The sequence below is a fragment of the Patiria miniata genome, unplaced genomic scaffold (assembly GCF_015706575.1).
Source record: "Patiria miniata isolate m_02_andy unplaced genomic scaffold, ASM1570657v1 HiC_scaffold_22, whole genome shotgun sequence".
NCBI lineage: Eukaryota > Metazoa > Echinodermata > Asteroidea > Valvatida > Asterinidae > Patiria > Patiria miniata.
In genome coordinates this window covers 7,907,196-7,924,285 of record NW_024037061.1, presented here as the reverse complement: position 1 = coordinate 7,924,285, position 17,090 = coordinate 7,907,196, and the positions used below count along the sequence as shown (strand labels likewise).

General features: G+C 45.6%; 1 protein-coding gene across 1 annotated transcript; it reads left to right on the top strand.

Annotated features, from left to right (window-relative positions):
- Window positions 1-29: 29 nt before the first annotated feature.
- On the top strand, window positions 30-4,386 carry LOC119729953. Its single transcript, XM_038202745.1, has one exon. It carries the CDS (start codon window positions 687-689, stop codon window positions 4,335-4,337), a length of 3,651 nt encoding a protein of 1,216 aa, XP_038058673.1. The 5' UTR covers window positions 30-686; the 3' UTR covers window positions 4,338-4,386.
- Window positions 4,387-17,090: the final 12,704 nt, after the last annotated feature.

Genomic DNA, 17,090 nt, shown 5'->3' with positions numbered 1-17,090 from the left:
GGAGTTGGTCACAGCGCGTCGTCGAGAACGGACGTGAATTGCGGCGTCTCGTGGAGAACGGACGTGTGTGTGTGCGTTGTCGTGTTGCTGCACTGACGTGCTGACGACTGGGCGAGGACAGGAGGTTAGTAGCCGGAGACACACCGGGGATCTGAATCTTGGTCCGTGTGTTGCTACCTCGTGGGCTGTATCCACTGGGGCCTCGGGAGTCCTGCCGCCGGTAACTTGGGGTTGCCTGATAGTAAGTCGCAAAAGAGCGTGGGGGAGCGCTGCGAATAGTCCACCCTTGACGCAGGTGCCGTTTCATTCAGTAATTATTGTTGATTAACTCTTACATTCTAATTGAACCCAATAGAGAATTAAAGAACTTGATTGTCGTCGTTGTCTGATGAATAAAGGTGTCAGTGTCTGTTCCTTCATCGTTTGTTCAGTCTGTCAGTTGATGTCCCTCCCTTAAGTGAACACCCTTAAGGAGACTACTTTGTACGTGTTGGCGGCATACGGCCTTCCGAACGGACGCATTCCCTAGGTCACCTAGATCACCGCTCGTCTAGGCTTACCCAAGGTTTAGTCAGGAGGCCAGGGCGACCTGAGTTTGGGGAGCCCCGGTTCGATCAGCGCCACATTGGTGTCAGAAGTGGGATAAAAGCGTACATCAGGAACCTTGAGGATCGAGGATAAAGGGAATGGAACTGCTGAATACAGACATGATGGAGGAAGAAATTGCCATTCTTAGGATGGATAACCAGAGAGGAGAGGAACTTCTTCAGGATGCCATTGAGGAAAGGCAGCGTCTGAAGGACGAACTGGAGAAAATAAAAGGGGAGTTGCTGGAGTCTACGCAGCGTGGACTGGAAATGACACCAGGAATTAAAACTCCTGAGTTGTTTTCGCTTACACCAAGACTGTCACCCTTGGGAACAGTGCCAGCAACACCAGCCAATACGATGGCGACCTCTGTGAGAGAGGAATGTACCTTGGAGACAACCAAGAAAGATGGACCTGCAGGAACGGTCCTTAAGGAGAAAAACACATCGGAGCCAGTCAAGGAGGACGTGGCTGAAACAGAGATTAAGTTGAAGAAACCGAACATTTGTCCGGATAGATTTAACGGTAAGGTGCCTTGGAAGGACTACAAGGCACACTTCATGGCCTGTCGTGTGGCCAATGGATGGAACGATGGTCAAGCGAAGGTGTTTCTTGCTGCAAGCCTCCAGGGACCAGCCTTAAGTGTGTTGGGTTGCCAGCCGGAGGGTAAGAAATATTCCTTCAGGGATTTAATCAGCTCGTTAGACCAGAGGTTCGGCCCAGGTCAACAGGCGGAGTACCATTTAATGGAGCTGCGACATCGTCGGCAGGGAGAAAAAGAGACATTACAGGAGTTAGGGCAGAGTATCAGGGAACTCTCTGCGTTAGCGTATCCCGAATTCTCAGAGGAAGGAAGGGATCGATTAGCGAGAGGACATTTCATGGATTCAGTTGGAAATAGGGCAATTAGAGAAGCAATTTTCAGGGCCAAACCAACATCCCTGGATGACTCGATAAAGGCATCTCTGGCTGCTGAGAGCTACCACAAGGTGGAGGAGCAGCGAGCTGCAGACAAAACCAAGAAGTATGCAAGAATGGTGGAAACAGAACCAACCGTGGAGGCTACGGGAGAGGTTCCGGTTAATCAGGCAGTCGTAGATCGAGCTGTCCAGCAGATAATTTCCCGTCTAGGGGAGAATGTTCCTACTGGGAGCAAGGATACGATACGACCTTTCGGACGCAGGAAGGCAAACACTGAGGACGTTTGCCACAATTGCAGGTGCAAAGGACATTTTGCGCGAGACTGCAAGAAGCCGAAGGCCAGGAGATCAAGGATGTCGGATAAACGACATGCAGCCATCTCAGGGACCCGTGAGAGGGCTGGAAGAAGTCAAGGGTCAGACAAATTCAAAGGAGGCCACCTCCAAAGGGGAGGTGGATCAGTGAAGACCCACCAGGTACCGCTTGAGAGTGATAGACAACTGCGAGGAGAGGAAACCCTTAAGGAATCCCCCTTGAGTTGCGGGCGAGGAGGCTTGCCCACCCTTGAGGTGCCAACCTTAAGGGAGACGCTGCGACAGGGAAGTGGACTTTTCGTACCTGCTGTGGTTAGGGGAGTGAAGGTGAACATGCTGATCGATACCGGAGCTACAAACACCTTACTTTCTGCGTCGACGTACTACAATATGTCACCAGAAAGAAGACCTACGCTGAACACTGAAGGAGTTGGGGTGCATGGTGCAGACGGTACCTTAATCAAGACTATGGGAAGCGCCTGTGTAGAGGTCCAGGTTGGGAAGACAGTGAGAGTAGTTTGTGTTGTTTTTGCACAACTGGAAGTCGAAGGAATCCTGGGAATGGATTACTTGTTGCCGACCAATGGGAGGCTGGATTTTAGAAACTTGACATTTACTGTAAATGGGGAGCGGATCAAGTGTGTTGACAGACATCGGGCTGGGGAGTCACACCAGAATGCTGATAGCCTGTCACACCGACCCCGCTCACGGTGCGGAAGAGACGAAATCAGCTGTGACGAAGATGAAGGGAAATCTGTGGAAAGAAGTGTTGTGATGGACACTTCGGATCAAGACGCAGAGGTTCGAGCAGACTTACGCGTGGTGGGGGTGCAACCCCAAATCTCAAAGGAAGGTTGGAGAAGGGCTCAACTCGAGGACGAGCAGATGAACTGGCTTATTCAGGCTAAGGAAGAGGCAGGCACACGCCCTGACTGGGAGATAGTTTCTCCAAAATCCACAGCTGCAAAGAATTACTGGCTGCAATGGGAACAATTGACAGTCCGACAAGGGATCTTGCAGCGTCGGTGGGAGTCCCACGATGGACGGGAGGTGCATTGGCAGACTGTAGTGCCACAAGAGTATCGGGAGGAGATACTGCGGGAGATGCATGCAGTAAGGACAAGCGGTCACCTGGGTACAAAACGGACCATGACCAAGGTACGCCTTAAGTTCCATTGGTCAGGCCTTAGTGCTGATGTCAGGTCCTTCATTAGGCGGTGCGACTTATGTGCGGCGAGGAAGTTGCCGAGCAAGAAGCAAAATGCACCTCTACAACAACACTTATTTGGGGTACCTGTCGAGCGAGTGGCTATGGATATCTGTGGGCCCTTCCCTGTAACAACCAGTGGAAACCGATACATCCTTGTGATCGGTGATTACTTCAGTAAATGGTTTGAAGCGTATCCCATCCCTGACGAAAAGGCGGTCACCGTTGCGGTGCGATTTGTCGAGGAGTTCGTGTGCAGGTTTGGAGTTCCCAGGACGTTGCACACCGACCAGGGAAGGAACTTTGAGGCGAACTTACTTGCCGAAGTTTGTAAGATCCTTGGCGTAGAAAAGACTCGGACAACACCATACAACCCTAAATCAGACGGCATGGTCGAGCGCTTTAATCGGACACTAGTGAACATTGTAGCAATCATGATGAAGGACCAGGGAAACAAGAAAGACTGGGATAGAGAGTTGCCTTTTGCAACAGCGGCGTACCGTAGTACTCCACAGGAATCAACGGGGGAAACACCCAACATGGTCATGCTTGGCAGGGAAGTTTCCCTTCCAATTGATCTGACAATTGGGGAACCATCTGCAGAGGAGGAGACGCAAGACTTGGACTATGCCCAAGAGATGCGGATGAGGATGCAGCGATCTCATGACAGAGCCCGTAAGTGCCTTGCGAAGAGTGCCAGGAGGCAGAAGCGCCACTACGACAGGAACGTCTGCAAGGAACAGTTCGTCGAGGGCAAGTTCTGCTGGTTGTTTAACCCAGCGAAAAAGAAAGGGGTATCTCCAAAGTTGATGTGCAGATGGGAAGGTCCATACCTGATACTGGACAAACTATCCGACGTGACTTATAGGATTCAAGGGAAGAGTGGGGAAAAGATGAAGGTTGTCCACAGCGACCGCCTCAAGCCCTATGAGGGAAAACCGTTGAAGCCTTGGGCCAAAAGGAGGAGTAGTAGTCAGGAGGAAGACAATCAAGTTTCTCCCGAAACTCAGCTGCAAGAGATAAGTGAAGTGAGCCAAGGTAGTGACCAGGAAACACAGGCCTCACCTGAAGTAGAGTCACTTGAGGAAGCCAATCTACCTGAAACAGAGGAGTTAGCAGGAGCAGATGAGCAGATGGGAAGCAAGGAGTCAATTCAAGAGAACTTGACACCGGAGGCACATGTGGAACATGTGCAACCCTCAGTACCGACTAGAACTGAAATAGCACCTGCGCCAGTGGTGCAAAGCCCAGCGCGGGCGAGAAAGAACCCACTGCGCCAGCGGCGGCCACCTCAGCGTTATCGTTAATCAAAGATTGAGATGATCAGAATTACATAAGTGACGTAAGCAGGACAAATTCAAGGGGGGATGTACAAGTATTAAGGAGGCTTACCTTGGTGTTTATTTTTCGTTTTGCAGTTGAAAAATCTACTGAAGGATGGACAAGAAAAAGGAGTGGAGTCGACCCAAGGACTGGGACACAGTGCGACTTTTCAAGTGTAAGGAGTGCGGTGACACCTTCATAAACAAGAGGAGGTTCGACAAGCATGAGAGTAGTCATGGGTCAAGGCAGATCTTGTTCTTCTGCTTGAAGTGTGAGCGGGGCTACACGAGGAAGGATAATCTGAAGGTGCACTACAACAATCACCACCCTTCATCTCTGGATGACTTGGCCAAGATCTACCCGGAGACGGAAGAAGAACACAAACGTGGAAAGGCTGATGCAGGGAGTAGGCAGGCTAACAAGGAGCGACAGAAGGATCGTCCTGACAAGCGCCGAGCTTCAGAAATGACTGAGGATACTGGGAATCCCAGCGGGAAGCAGCCGAAGGCGGCAGAGGAGTCTGAAACGGGGAAAGAGGAGCCGTCGACCGAGGATGCCTTAAAATGGCCGGTACCCTTAACTCCTGGACGGATGGAGACCGAGGACGCTCCTGAGTTGTCCCTTTCCCCGTGCTCATTGTCGTTGGTCGATCAGTGCCTTAGCCAACAGCCGCAATCCTTGGAACACAGATCTGGTGGAAAGCCGAAGGGAATGATGGCCCTTGTTCAAGATCTGAAATCCGAGAGTGGAAGTGAGGACGAGGAGGATGTGCGTGTTGTGCTTCATGGTGAGCCGAGTAATACCGCAGCCGTATCCCCTTCCCAGCAGATTAGCCTTGGGCGAGTCCTTGAAGGAAGTTCCCTGAAGTGTAAGGAGAAGAAGCACCACATCACTTATCCTGCGACTGGTGTTGCGCAGGGAACCTCATCTCCCAAGCCAGCCTCAGCCAGAGTGTTCAAAATCCGTGGAGATGAACGTGGGTCACAGCGTGCAGTACCTGTCAGCACCCCCGACTTGGAGATAATGATGGCTGGAAAGGTCCGGCGTGTCAAGGAGGTGCACACCACATCAAGGTTCCAGAACGGTGTCAAGGTTTCTGAAGAAATCACTGAGAGAACCTACGAGGTCAACTTCACTGCCGGTTTTGTTCTTCAGTAGCTATATATCTGCAAAGTCATCTTAAGTTTCATCTTGATCAAGAACCTTAAGAACTGCAACTTAAGTTTTGTTTTCATGACCTTAAGGGCGTGATTTATTCAAAGTTGTTGCTTGACTAAACTGTTGTTTAAAGTTACTTAAAGTTGAAAGTTACTGAAACCCTTTTTGTATTTTAAGACTCTTAAGTCAGAGTTGTGTTTATTTTCATGAGAACCTTTTGCATGTAAAACAGTTTTACATTGTGTATGTAAAGTGTACAGAGGTACGGTGAGAGATCTTTATTTAAATCATTTGGTTAGAGTCAAAAAGTGAACTGAAATTGCCAGCGAAGTAGATGTTTACTTTAGTATGCCTGCAAATGTTTACCTCAAGTTCATTACCTTAAGTGACTAGAGTTGTGTCAAAGTTTCACCTTCACCTTAAGTTTATTGCCTTAAGTGAAAATTACTTTGACAATTATTGTTTCATGCTAGGAGCAAGCACATCCTTTGCTTTTAGTTATACCAGTTTTTAAGACCGAGGACGGCCTGAACTTAAGGGTGAGGCTGTGTAGCGCAACGGTGTGCTTGCAGCGAGTTATTTATAGAGCGAGCTGCAGCGAGCTTGCGCAGCGCCCTCTGTAGTTGGGTCCGTTCGCGCGGGAGGAGTTGGTCACAGCGCGTCGTCGAGAACGGACGTGAATTGCGGCGTCTCGTGGAGAACGGACGTGTGTGTGTGCGTTGTCGTGTTGCTGCACTGACGTGCTGACGACTGGGCGAGGACAGGAGGTTAGTAGCCGGAGACACACCGGGGATCTGAATCTTGGTCCGTGTGTTGCTACCTCGTGGGCTGTATCCACTGGGGCCTCGGGAGTCCTGCCGCCGGTAACTTGGGGTTGCCTGATAGTAAGTCGCAAAAGAGCGTGGGGGAGCGCTGCGAATAGTCCACCCTTGACGCAGGTGCCGTTTCATTCAGTAATTATTGTTGATTAACTCTTACATTCTAATTGAACCCAATAGAGAATTAAAGAACTTGATTGTCGTCGTTGTCTGATGAATAAAGGTGTCAGTGTCTGTTCCTTCATCGTTTGTTCAGTCTGTCAGTTGATGTCCCTCCCTTAAGTGAACACCCTTAAGGAGACTACTTTGTACGTGTTGGCGGCATACGGCCTTCCGAACGGACGCATTCCCTAGGTCACCTAGATCACCGCTCGTCTAGGCTTACCCAAGGTTTAGTCAGGAGGCCAGGGCGACCTGAGTTTGGGGAGCCCCGGTTCGATCAGCGCCACAATACCGTAACTGAATACTGTGGCGGGGATCTCCCCGGGCCAAACCTAAGTTCGTTGGGACCAAGTCTGACACCTATTAGAGTGTAGCTGATCTTCCCGAACGCAAGCTTTCCCAAGACGAGAGACCACTCAGAGCGACTTCAAGGCCTAGGGAGCAGGTCCGTTTTGGAGGAAATATACCGCCGATTATGATGATTGTGATTACCCACTGTTAATTGCACAATAAACCAACAACAAATACACCTGGACAACAGGATTGTCGGCACAACAAATATGAACGTAATTTATTATACAATAATCAAGAAATAGGTAGTAGTGATTGAGTCGTAATGAGGTTGTTAATTATCAGGGTCACTTAATTACACTTGGGAGTTAACTGACAGCTCAACTAAGCAGCAATGCGCACAGCTTGAACAATGCACCCAATGTAAACAATGCACTGCTAAGTCAACAATGTACACTAATGTAAACAATGCACGGCTTAGTCAACAATGTACACTGCGGTAAACAATGCACACTAAGTCAGCAACGTTCACTCAGTAACCAATGTACACTAAGTAAACAATGTACCTAAGTAAACAATGTACCTAAGTAAACAATGTACCTAATGTAAATAACACACGCCAATGTAAGCAATGCACGCCAATGTAAGTAATACACGCTGTCAGCCTTAACCTATGCAAGCTAGGGTCAGCATCGTACCGTACATTCACTTGTACGGCTGCGCGTCAGCATCACACAGCGTAACTTCAGCACAGTCAGGGCCAGCGCCTTACACAGTGCGCGTCAGCATTACCCAAAACACAGAACGCGAGCAATACACGACCGTACCGTCCGCTGTCCACAGCACAACTCCTTCGCGCGATCACGTGAATAGCCCTCGTGAACATGCATACGCCGCACAAACACAAATGCATGCACTAAACCTATGGGCCTTAGGCAACCAATAGCGTACGCGCATTCAGCCACTGGGCTCTTATGCTCCGCCCAGTCACCAACACACAGTGAATTTACGTTAGTGCAATAGGGATGACGTTGTAAATAAACTAGCTATAAGTCCCTACACTTTCCGCTACATAGGCCCGAGCTTGGTGGGGTATGGCCTCATACTCCATAACCATAATAAAAATAAAAGGGAAGTGTACCTAAACCCTAACTTCCTCTTTATCATTCAATATAAAACATAAGGTTTAACTTTTCCTTTAAAGTTCAAAAGAAAACATAAGATTTAACTTTTTCTTTATAAATCAATAGAAAACATACGACTTAACTTTTTGTTTATAATTCAATATAAAACATAAGAAGGGGGGGGGCAGATTTCTGAGCTCCTTAAATATTCACAAGATTCCTGTGCACAGTCAAAGGTACACAAGAACTCCAAAATTTACCTCATTAAATATTCACAAAATTTCACAGGGTGAGATTATACAGAATCTGAATCAAATTTCGCTCATTAAATATCCACCAGAATTTTACAGAAAATGTACACAGCATTTTACACAAATTTAGAGGATGATTTAACTGTTGAAATTAGGCGATGCATTAACCGTTAAACTTACAAATTTACAAGATTTTGAAGATTATGAAAATGGAGGAATCTTGATTCATTGATTTTTCCTAATCGACAATAAACATTTAATTTTAGTGAAAACTATAACTCAACATTTTACGGTGAAACTGTTCGAAGCTCGTCGCTCGCTGTCTCCCATCGGACTAACCTCGTCTGCCTAGACTTGACCTGCTCGAAGTATCCCCTGTTGTGCTCGTCGGTGGCGACTCTGTTGCCATCCAGCCACATCTGGGTCGTGGTACCATCATGCATCGGGTCTCCGTCCTAGTCCTCTTCATGGATGGGGTTGACTCCTTTAGTCGTGTCGCTGATGCCTTGAAGCTCTGGGCAGGCTCGTCCCTTAGACGACTGGTTCTCCTGGCTTGCTTCGCCGGTTTAACCATCTCCATGCCAAGCTTGGCAAAGACACTCGACTACCACAGGATGACGACATGCAGAACTCCTGAGCTCGAACCAAAAACATGAACATTTATACACAACTATTTACAGATTTTGCTGGGAATTTCAACGAAATGCCCAACGGTTCCATTGTCCAATGGCCCGAGCAAGCCTTTTGCTACTCGTTACATGGGCACTCGAACTCGGTTCTGCTATGAGGGGCAACCCTTCTCTTAGCAGCCGACTTCCTTCTGGCCCTACTGCGACCATTGGTCTTGCATGCTGCTGATGAGTGGGCGATTGTCTTCCACTCTGGTCGACTTTGACCCCCTTCTTTCAACCTTATGAGCCAACTCACGGTGTCATCCTGCAACTGTGCTATTATTAAAGCATCTTGTGACAGGGTTGGTTGGGCAGCTACGCCCCTAACCAAGAACTCACTCCCTTGAGGTTTACCCTCGGGTATTTCACCAGTTGTCTCATATTCTTCATCACGGCCGCACTGTTTGCATGGCCATCTGGATATCCCATCAGCATTTCGAAGCTTAGTTTTGCCTCTGTGCTCTTTGATCGACCCAGCATCACCAGTGCTTATGTGATGCCTGATCACGTCCGTGCGACCAATGTCATGGTCAACCTTGGACAATTCATCCTGGAAGTCTTTCGAACATTCCCGGACATCAACATTATACTTAGCCTCTACATTTGCTGTACCCCACTCAATTAAGTCTTGTGAACACAGGGGCAACTCCATCCCTGTGTTTGCCTTCATGTTCAATTCGTCATGAATTGGACTGGCCTCAATTTGGGAGACCACTCTCGCTACTGTTCCCTCAAGGCCAACTCTTTTCTCCCTTCCGGGATGGAAGACCTGCAGCGGAACAACATCGGCTTCAGTCTCAACCAGAGATCTGGCCAACTTCAAGCCTTTCTTGGCTATGTCACCACCACCTTCCACCGGTCTTACCATGGCTGGCCCGAGCAAGTCGGGACCCTTCCGAGCAATTTTGCCGGGGACCACAGCTTCATGACCTGGTGGGGTTACCTTAGTTTTAAAAACTACCACACGACCCAAAAAGGGCTCGCCTGCATCATTTGTGCACTTGATTCGCTCACCATTGAGCCTCCACTCCCTTAACTGGAAGTCTATGTTTCCACCTGTTGACATGAGAAAATCCATGCCCAGGATGCCACTGTATTTGATCTCAGCAAATACAACCTTCACTTGGTGCGTGGTCCTGCCAACTTGCACCTCAACCAGAGCCATGCCAAGCACAGCTAACTGGCTTCCGTCCACCTGTTTGACTTGGACATCTACCGTCTCCAAGACGGGTCTTTTCCCTTTCGGGATTTGGTAATACACTGCACTACTGATTAGAGTGTCGGTGGACCCCGTGTCAATCAAGAATCGACACTTGGTTGCGCTTACCATCCCATCCACAAACAACCCATACTGAGGACCACGGCTTGGATCAGGCAGAGTACATGTAATTACTCGTTGCCCATCCTCACGTTTGGACCTCACTTCTCCACCCTTGGGTTCACGGAGTCTGCATTTGGACCCTCTAGACCCTTCAGCCTTCCCGCGGGTCTTCCGGGGGGCTGACTTACACTCCCGGGCAAAATGCCCTTTCTCACCACATTTGAAACACTTCAAGGTTCCAGGTTCGGCTTTCCCGGGCTTGTGTGTCTTGGGAGACAACACGCCCTTGCCTTGACCCTGGCCTTTGATCTGGTCGGACAATGACTTGACCAACTCGGCCACAGATTTCAATGTCTTGGCCTGCTCTTTAAGACTTTGCTCTAAATTCACGAGCCTCCGCTCTGTGCCAAAGTCCAGAGCCCTTGCCAATTTGGCGGGCTGCCGGTCCAGCAATCTGTGCTGTTCGACCGTGTCAAAATTCTCAGTCTCCAGGGCAGCCTGGACTGCTTCGTCCAAAGTTTTTGGACGGGCTCTATTGATGCCCTCTCTAATTGAGAGGCTGTCAACGGCATCTATGAAGTGGTTCTTTGCCAACTTCTCTCGAGCTTCTTCCTGTATTTCAGGGTATGCTCGCACCGTTAACTCATGGATTGCTTGCCCTAATTCGAGCAATCCCTCTTTCTGCTTTTGGCGCCGGTGTCTTAACTCAACGAGATAATTCTCACTCTGTCAAGCTGACCAAAACCTACGCTCAAGCAACTTGACAAGCGCACTGTACGTGTGCTTTTGCCCAGAGTCGCCCACCAACCGTAGAGCATCCCCTTGCAAGCTTGCGGATAACCACTTTGCAGCTTGCTCTTTGCTCCACTGGTTTACCTCACGGCATGACTCAAAATGGCGGAAGTACTCTTTCCAGAGCACTTTCCTGCTGTACCGGTCAGGGGTTATGTTTGGCCTACGATTTGGTGGCCTTTCACTTCCCTTCAGACCTAAGTCGCCATGGACACGTGCCTCTCGTTTCAGTGGCCAAGGACCTACTGACGAGCTGTCCACTCTTTCAGCTGAACTGCTGTTTTTCGCCTCGACTGGTCGAGTTGCGAAACTTAGCAGATCACTGTGCACTTGTGTAGGGTTCACTTTCTCCCTATCCCGAATGAACGGGTTAGTACTTGGCTTACCCTGTTCCACGCCATCTTTCCCGGACAGGAACAGCGTCAAGTCGTCTATGACTTGACTCTCGCGTTCCAGGGCGATTGGCGTCGACCCTGCTCGGGGTTTTATCCTTGAGCCTGAGTCTTTCAGAGGCGTACTTTCCATAAAGCTCACCTCTCTCCCACGTTTGTGGGCCCCGTCAGTCACCATTTTTGTGTCTGACTCTGGTTTCCCCGTTGCTCCGGAGACATACCCAGTAGTCTCTTCGGGCAACCTCAGCTCAACATCGGTATCTACCTGATGGAACATACGCCGGCTCCCACCTGGCGTGATCGTGTTCCTTCCATTTGGGGAACCACCCGACTGCATCTCCATGGCAGCCTTCAACTTCTTTGCAATGAGATCTTTTTCCCACTGCAGAAATTGAGCTTCCATTCGCAGTCGTGCACCTCGGCCTCAGCACTTGAGGTGCCCGCTTGACCCTGAGAGCCTCTGCTCATAATTGAAAACAACCACAACAATCACACACACACAAAAACAAACAACAACCAACCGATTAAAGCACAGTACAATTAGCAATACTAGTCAAAACACAATGTGCAATCAAATAACTTAGCAGAGAAATCACTTAATCAATCAAAATCATCCCACTTCTGACACCATTTGTGGCGGGGATCTCCCCGGGCCAAACCTAAGTTCGTTGGGACCAAGTCTGACACCTATTAGAGTGTAGCTGATCTTCCCGAACGCAAGCTTTCCCAAGACGAGAGACCACTCAGAGCGACCTCAAGGCCTAGGGAGCAGGTCCGTTTTGGAGGAAATATACCGCCGATTATGATGATTGTGATTACCCACTGTTAATTGCACAATAAACCAACAACAAATACACCTGGACAACAGGATTGTCGGCACAACAAATATGAATGTAATTTATTATACAATAATCAAGAAATAGGCAGTAGTGATTGAGTCTTAATGAGGTTGTTAATTATCAGGGTCACTTAATTACACTTGGGAGTTAACTGACAGCTCAACTAAGCAGCAACGCGCACAGCTTGAACAATGCGCCCATTGTAAACAATGCACTGCTAAGTCAACAATGTACACTAATGTAAACAATGCACGGCTTAGTCAACAATGTACACTGCGGTAAACAATGCACACTAAGTCAGCAACGTTCACTCAGTAACCAATGTACACTAAGTAACCAATGTACCTAAGTAAACAATGTACCTAAGTAAACAATGTACCTAATGTAAATAACACACGCCAATGTAAGCAATGCACGCCAATGTAAGTAATACACGCTGTCAGCCTTAACCTGATTTACGCCTTACCCATGCAAGCTAGGGTCAACATCGTACCGTACATTCACTTGTACGGCTGCGCGTCAGCATCACACAGCGTAACTTCAGCACAGTCAGGGCCAGCGCCTTACACAGTGCGCGTCAGCATTACCCAAAACACAGAACGCGAGCAATACACGACCGTACCGTCCGCTGTCCACAGCACAACTCCTTCGCGCGATCACGTGAATAGCCCTCACGTGAACATGCATACGCCGCACAAACACAAATGCATGCACTAAACCTATGGGCCTTAGGCAACCAATAGCGTACGCGCATTCAGCCACTGGGCTCTTATGCTCCGCCCAGTCACCAACACACAGTGAATTTACGTTAGTGCAATAGGGATGACGTTGTTAATAAACTAGCTATAAGTCCCTACACTTTCCGCTACAATACTTGTTCGCGGAGAGGGCGCCCTAGGGACAAATGTTGGGCAGGAAATGCAGAAATCGCAAAGTATTGTGTTAACTAACCGACTTATCTCCGTGTCGGGGGGGGGGGGGATGGGGGTAATTACCCTCCCCCGCATTTATTTGTAACGAACGAGTGCCCTTTTTTTCACAAGTGCCCATTTTTTTCACACGAGCGCTAATTCTGACGAGTGCCCTTTTTGAAGCTTCGGGCGAACGTCGGCAATAATTGCCGCAATGAAAAGGGCGACTATTGTCAGTAATATCGTCTGCTTTGAACAGCGCCCTCAGAGGAAGATTGCATCCCCCCCCCCCCCCCCCCCCGTTTGTATTCACGGCCACTGTATTAAACTTCAGTTTTTACTTGGTCTTGAATGACAAGGTTTTCACACCATGAAGGGTCGGTACAGATTTCCATGGCAATGGTATGATGTTGTCTTGGTAACTGTTTTAACTGCTTTTAGTAAATTAGGAGCTAGACAGAGTGGGGTTGAAGTAAACTTTACTATGTTTGTTTAAGGGAAGGTGGCATGGAGTATAACAGTAGAAGTAAGTTGTGTGAAGAAATACAATGTACAAGATGAATATTTAACATTTGACATATTTGGTATTAGCGGCAATTTGGTACTACGACTAGCTGACTGTCATTTGGTAGATTTTATATTATTCTTTTATGTAGATTTATAAATCACAAGTCCATAATAAAGTTTTGCCCATTGGAGTTTATTTTTTAAGGATTCTGTATTATTTGTTTTTGTATATCATTTGTTTATAGCAGAAGTGAGCAATAATACCCAAAACATGTGATGTGATTGGTACAAAACGTCTGATGTCTGATTTCTCGCAATACGACCTCTTGAGGGGCGGAGCTAGGCTGGTGATATGGGCGTAACATAAGACATCCTGGGCAGACCTAAAGGCAGTAAGTTAACATCTGAAAAATGGACAAAATGTTGAAACCAATATACCAGACCGGTATCAACTGAGTATTTATTGATTCCTCAACTTTCTTGCTATAAACATGACAATTCCATACACCACTACAGTTGGCTAAAGAGTAAAGAATTGAACACGATACTTTGTTTTCTGGTTTTAATGAAGTCACAAATCCCCAATTACCCGTGGTCTAAAGAATTTGTTATCAGTGTCATAGTCATTTGTCATAAATGCTATTGAATTGAAATTGCCATAATTTACAGCAAGTATTACATAAGTCGATCAGTGACATTGTGTCTGATAAAATATTTTGTGCTGTGCAAATTATCAACAGTTTGCAATGTAATCAGTGCAATAATTTAAGTCTTAAATATTAAATGTATTTTGAAATATACGCCAACCATTGAGGGATCCAGACATAGTTCTTTGTTTAATGAATATAGATTGGGCTTTTTTTCACTCCAATTAAAACTTATTTTCTTAGTGTAATTACAAACATGTTTCGAGTTATATAACAAAATCCCAATATATATATTATTTTTAAGAACCTGGATCAATCATTGATTTTTTCAAACAAGTTTGTGCAGTGTAAGGTGCAATACAACATATATATGTCTTCACATAGTAAATTAGTAGAACCACGGTGAGTTTATCTCAATCTAAGAAAATATTTTCAGACATTGTGAACATTAGAAAAAGTCTGGCTCAACATTTGGATTGATAATCTAATCCAAATTACACCTAAACGAATTGTTTTCAACCGCCTTGACAAACAATAGACCTTTTGCGTTGCATGTATTTCAGAGGTTGTTCATTGTTATATTAATATATTTACAACAATTCTCAAAGTGTTTGCTCATGCCTTTGCCCGTGATACGAAACCTTTGCTCTCTGACTCCGCCCTAACGCATAAGGTCTATGCGTACTGATTTTTTAAGTTCCAAACATTTCATCTATATCTAACACTATAATTTTACCAGCATGGTACCAGTTATTTCAGCCAAGATCGCTGCTTTCACTAACTAACTATCTAACACAATACCATATTTTAACACAATACCAACAGTTTTAAACACTAATTTTTATAACAATACACCATAAATTTTACCTAACATAGCTTGCCTCACTAATTTGAACAGCATAGTACCTTACGTTTGTTAAAACACAGATCAAAATAACATTCTGGCCGATAATTTATTTTGTGCAGTGAAAATTATTGTCATATTTTAGATATTTCAGTGCATGTAAAAAAGGGTGTAATTATTAAACTCTTACATATTCTAATTAATTATGTATATCCACTAACCACTGATAGATCCAGGCATGCATTACTATACTTTGTCATTCACTTCAAGTAATATGTCTTTTTAAACCTTTCGATATTTTAAAATGATTTACACTGAAAAAAAGTTCTTTTCACGTTAGATTATACAAGCAAATAATTCTACATTTCCTCTCAAGAGCCTGGATCGATCATTGATGTTTAGTTTATATACAAATATATACAGTGTCTGGTATAACAGTACAAGTTCACTCATTTTAATAATTCAGTCAATCTACATTGGATTTGCTACAATTCACACAAATGTTATCCGCGAAATGGTTAACTTGAAAAGAGAATTACTTCAGTAACTGCAAAATTAATGTGAATTTCCTGTTTAAACTTCAGTTATAACAATGACTTACAAACAAATAACATATTTTGTCTTCAGTTCATGTCAAATCCTAAATACACAGTTGATTTGATATTTTTTGAAATAACCCAAAAATGAGCAACAAGCTATGTACAAAACGTTTACTAATTCAAACACCTGGCATGTAGATCATTTGTCACACATTTGTAAAAGTAATTCCTGAAAAAAAGGAAAAATTTGACAAGTGACTGCAAAAGAAAAATCAAATTACATTTTGTATATGTTTGTATCCTGTACAAAGCTCTACACTTTTTAATTTACATTTATACAGGTATGTTTACATGGTAGGCTGCTGCTGTGAGTCTCCTAGAGTGTTGTTGGTAAAGACCATGTTACATTTGTTTACAAATCAGAGATTGTGGTCAAGTACATATTATTGCATTCAGCCGTACCGCAAGTACAAATAATTATAATGATCAATACAGTACATAGTCCAATATAGACTTGGCCCAGGTCTGGGTCGACTCCGGACCATCATGTTAAAAACGTACATGTACATGTTATTTTCAAGTGATGCAGTAATTGCTTACTCAGGCACCGCATATCTGTACACGCACACACACATGCATGTGCACACCTTTTGTGGGTCTGTCCTCGAGCGTAATACAAGACAGAAACAGCGTGTTGTACAATGTACATGTGCGCGCATTGTAATACGGCACTGAATTGGAACGCGTGCTGAGGTGCACCTTGTCGTGCTTCTGGAAAGATGTAAACTAAGTGATTATTGTAATTTTTGTTTAGGTGTTTGGCCTTGAGCCCAACACCTATTGTTATTCTATGAATTAATTGTATGAATTCAATATTCTTGTTTTTGTTGTTATTTTTCTTCTTCAAGACAAGTTCTTCTCCAGAACTGTTTGTCAAAATGAAAACATATATGAACTTCAATTGTCAATTCATGAATGTACAACCCACTGAAGATGTAGTTGTTTGCAATTACGTCATTATGACGTCATCTTGGATTACGTGACGGCACTCCAAAAGTAGTAAATTTAATCTTTGAAATTCCATATAAAATCAACCTTGAGAGACCGGAACTTGAATTTTGGGGGAATCGACATGATACTACAAGCTCTTCGTTTTATCTTGTGCGCGTAAAATCACGTGACTCTTCCTTTCGGTCGAAACCGGAAGTGCCTAATACTTTGAAGTGGAAAAAAAGATATGAACTTGCTTTCAACGATTTTAGTGTCTGCCTGGATTGACCTTCAAAATAAAAATGGGTGACGCCATGAAGTGTTGGAGCGCCCTCTAGTGGCATTTTAATCGCGGTAATCGCGGTAATCGCGGTAATCGCTTCAAAATTAATGTACATAATGACCATAATGCAGACAAGACTTGTTCGCGACAAAAAATTGATTACATCATCAAACCGAAAAATACAATAAAAAGATCTT

What these genes read in the sequence shown, in the direction of transcription:
- LOC119729953 (XM_038202745.1), top strand. Translation starts at nt 687, where the DNA reads ATGGAACTGCTGAATACAGACATGATGGAGGAAGAAATTGCCATTCTT.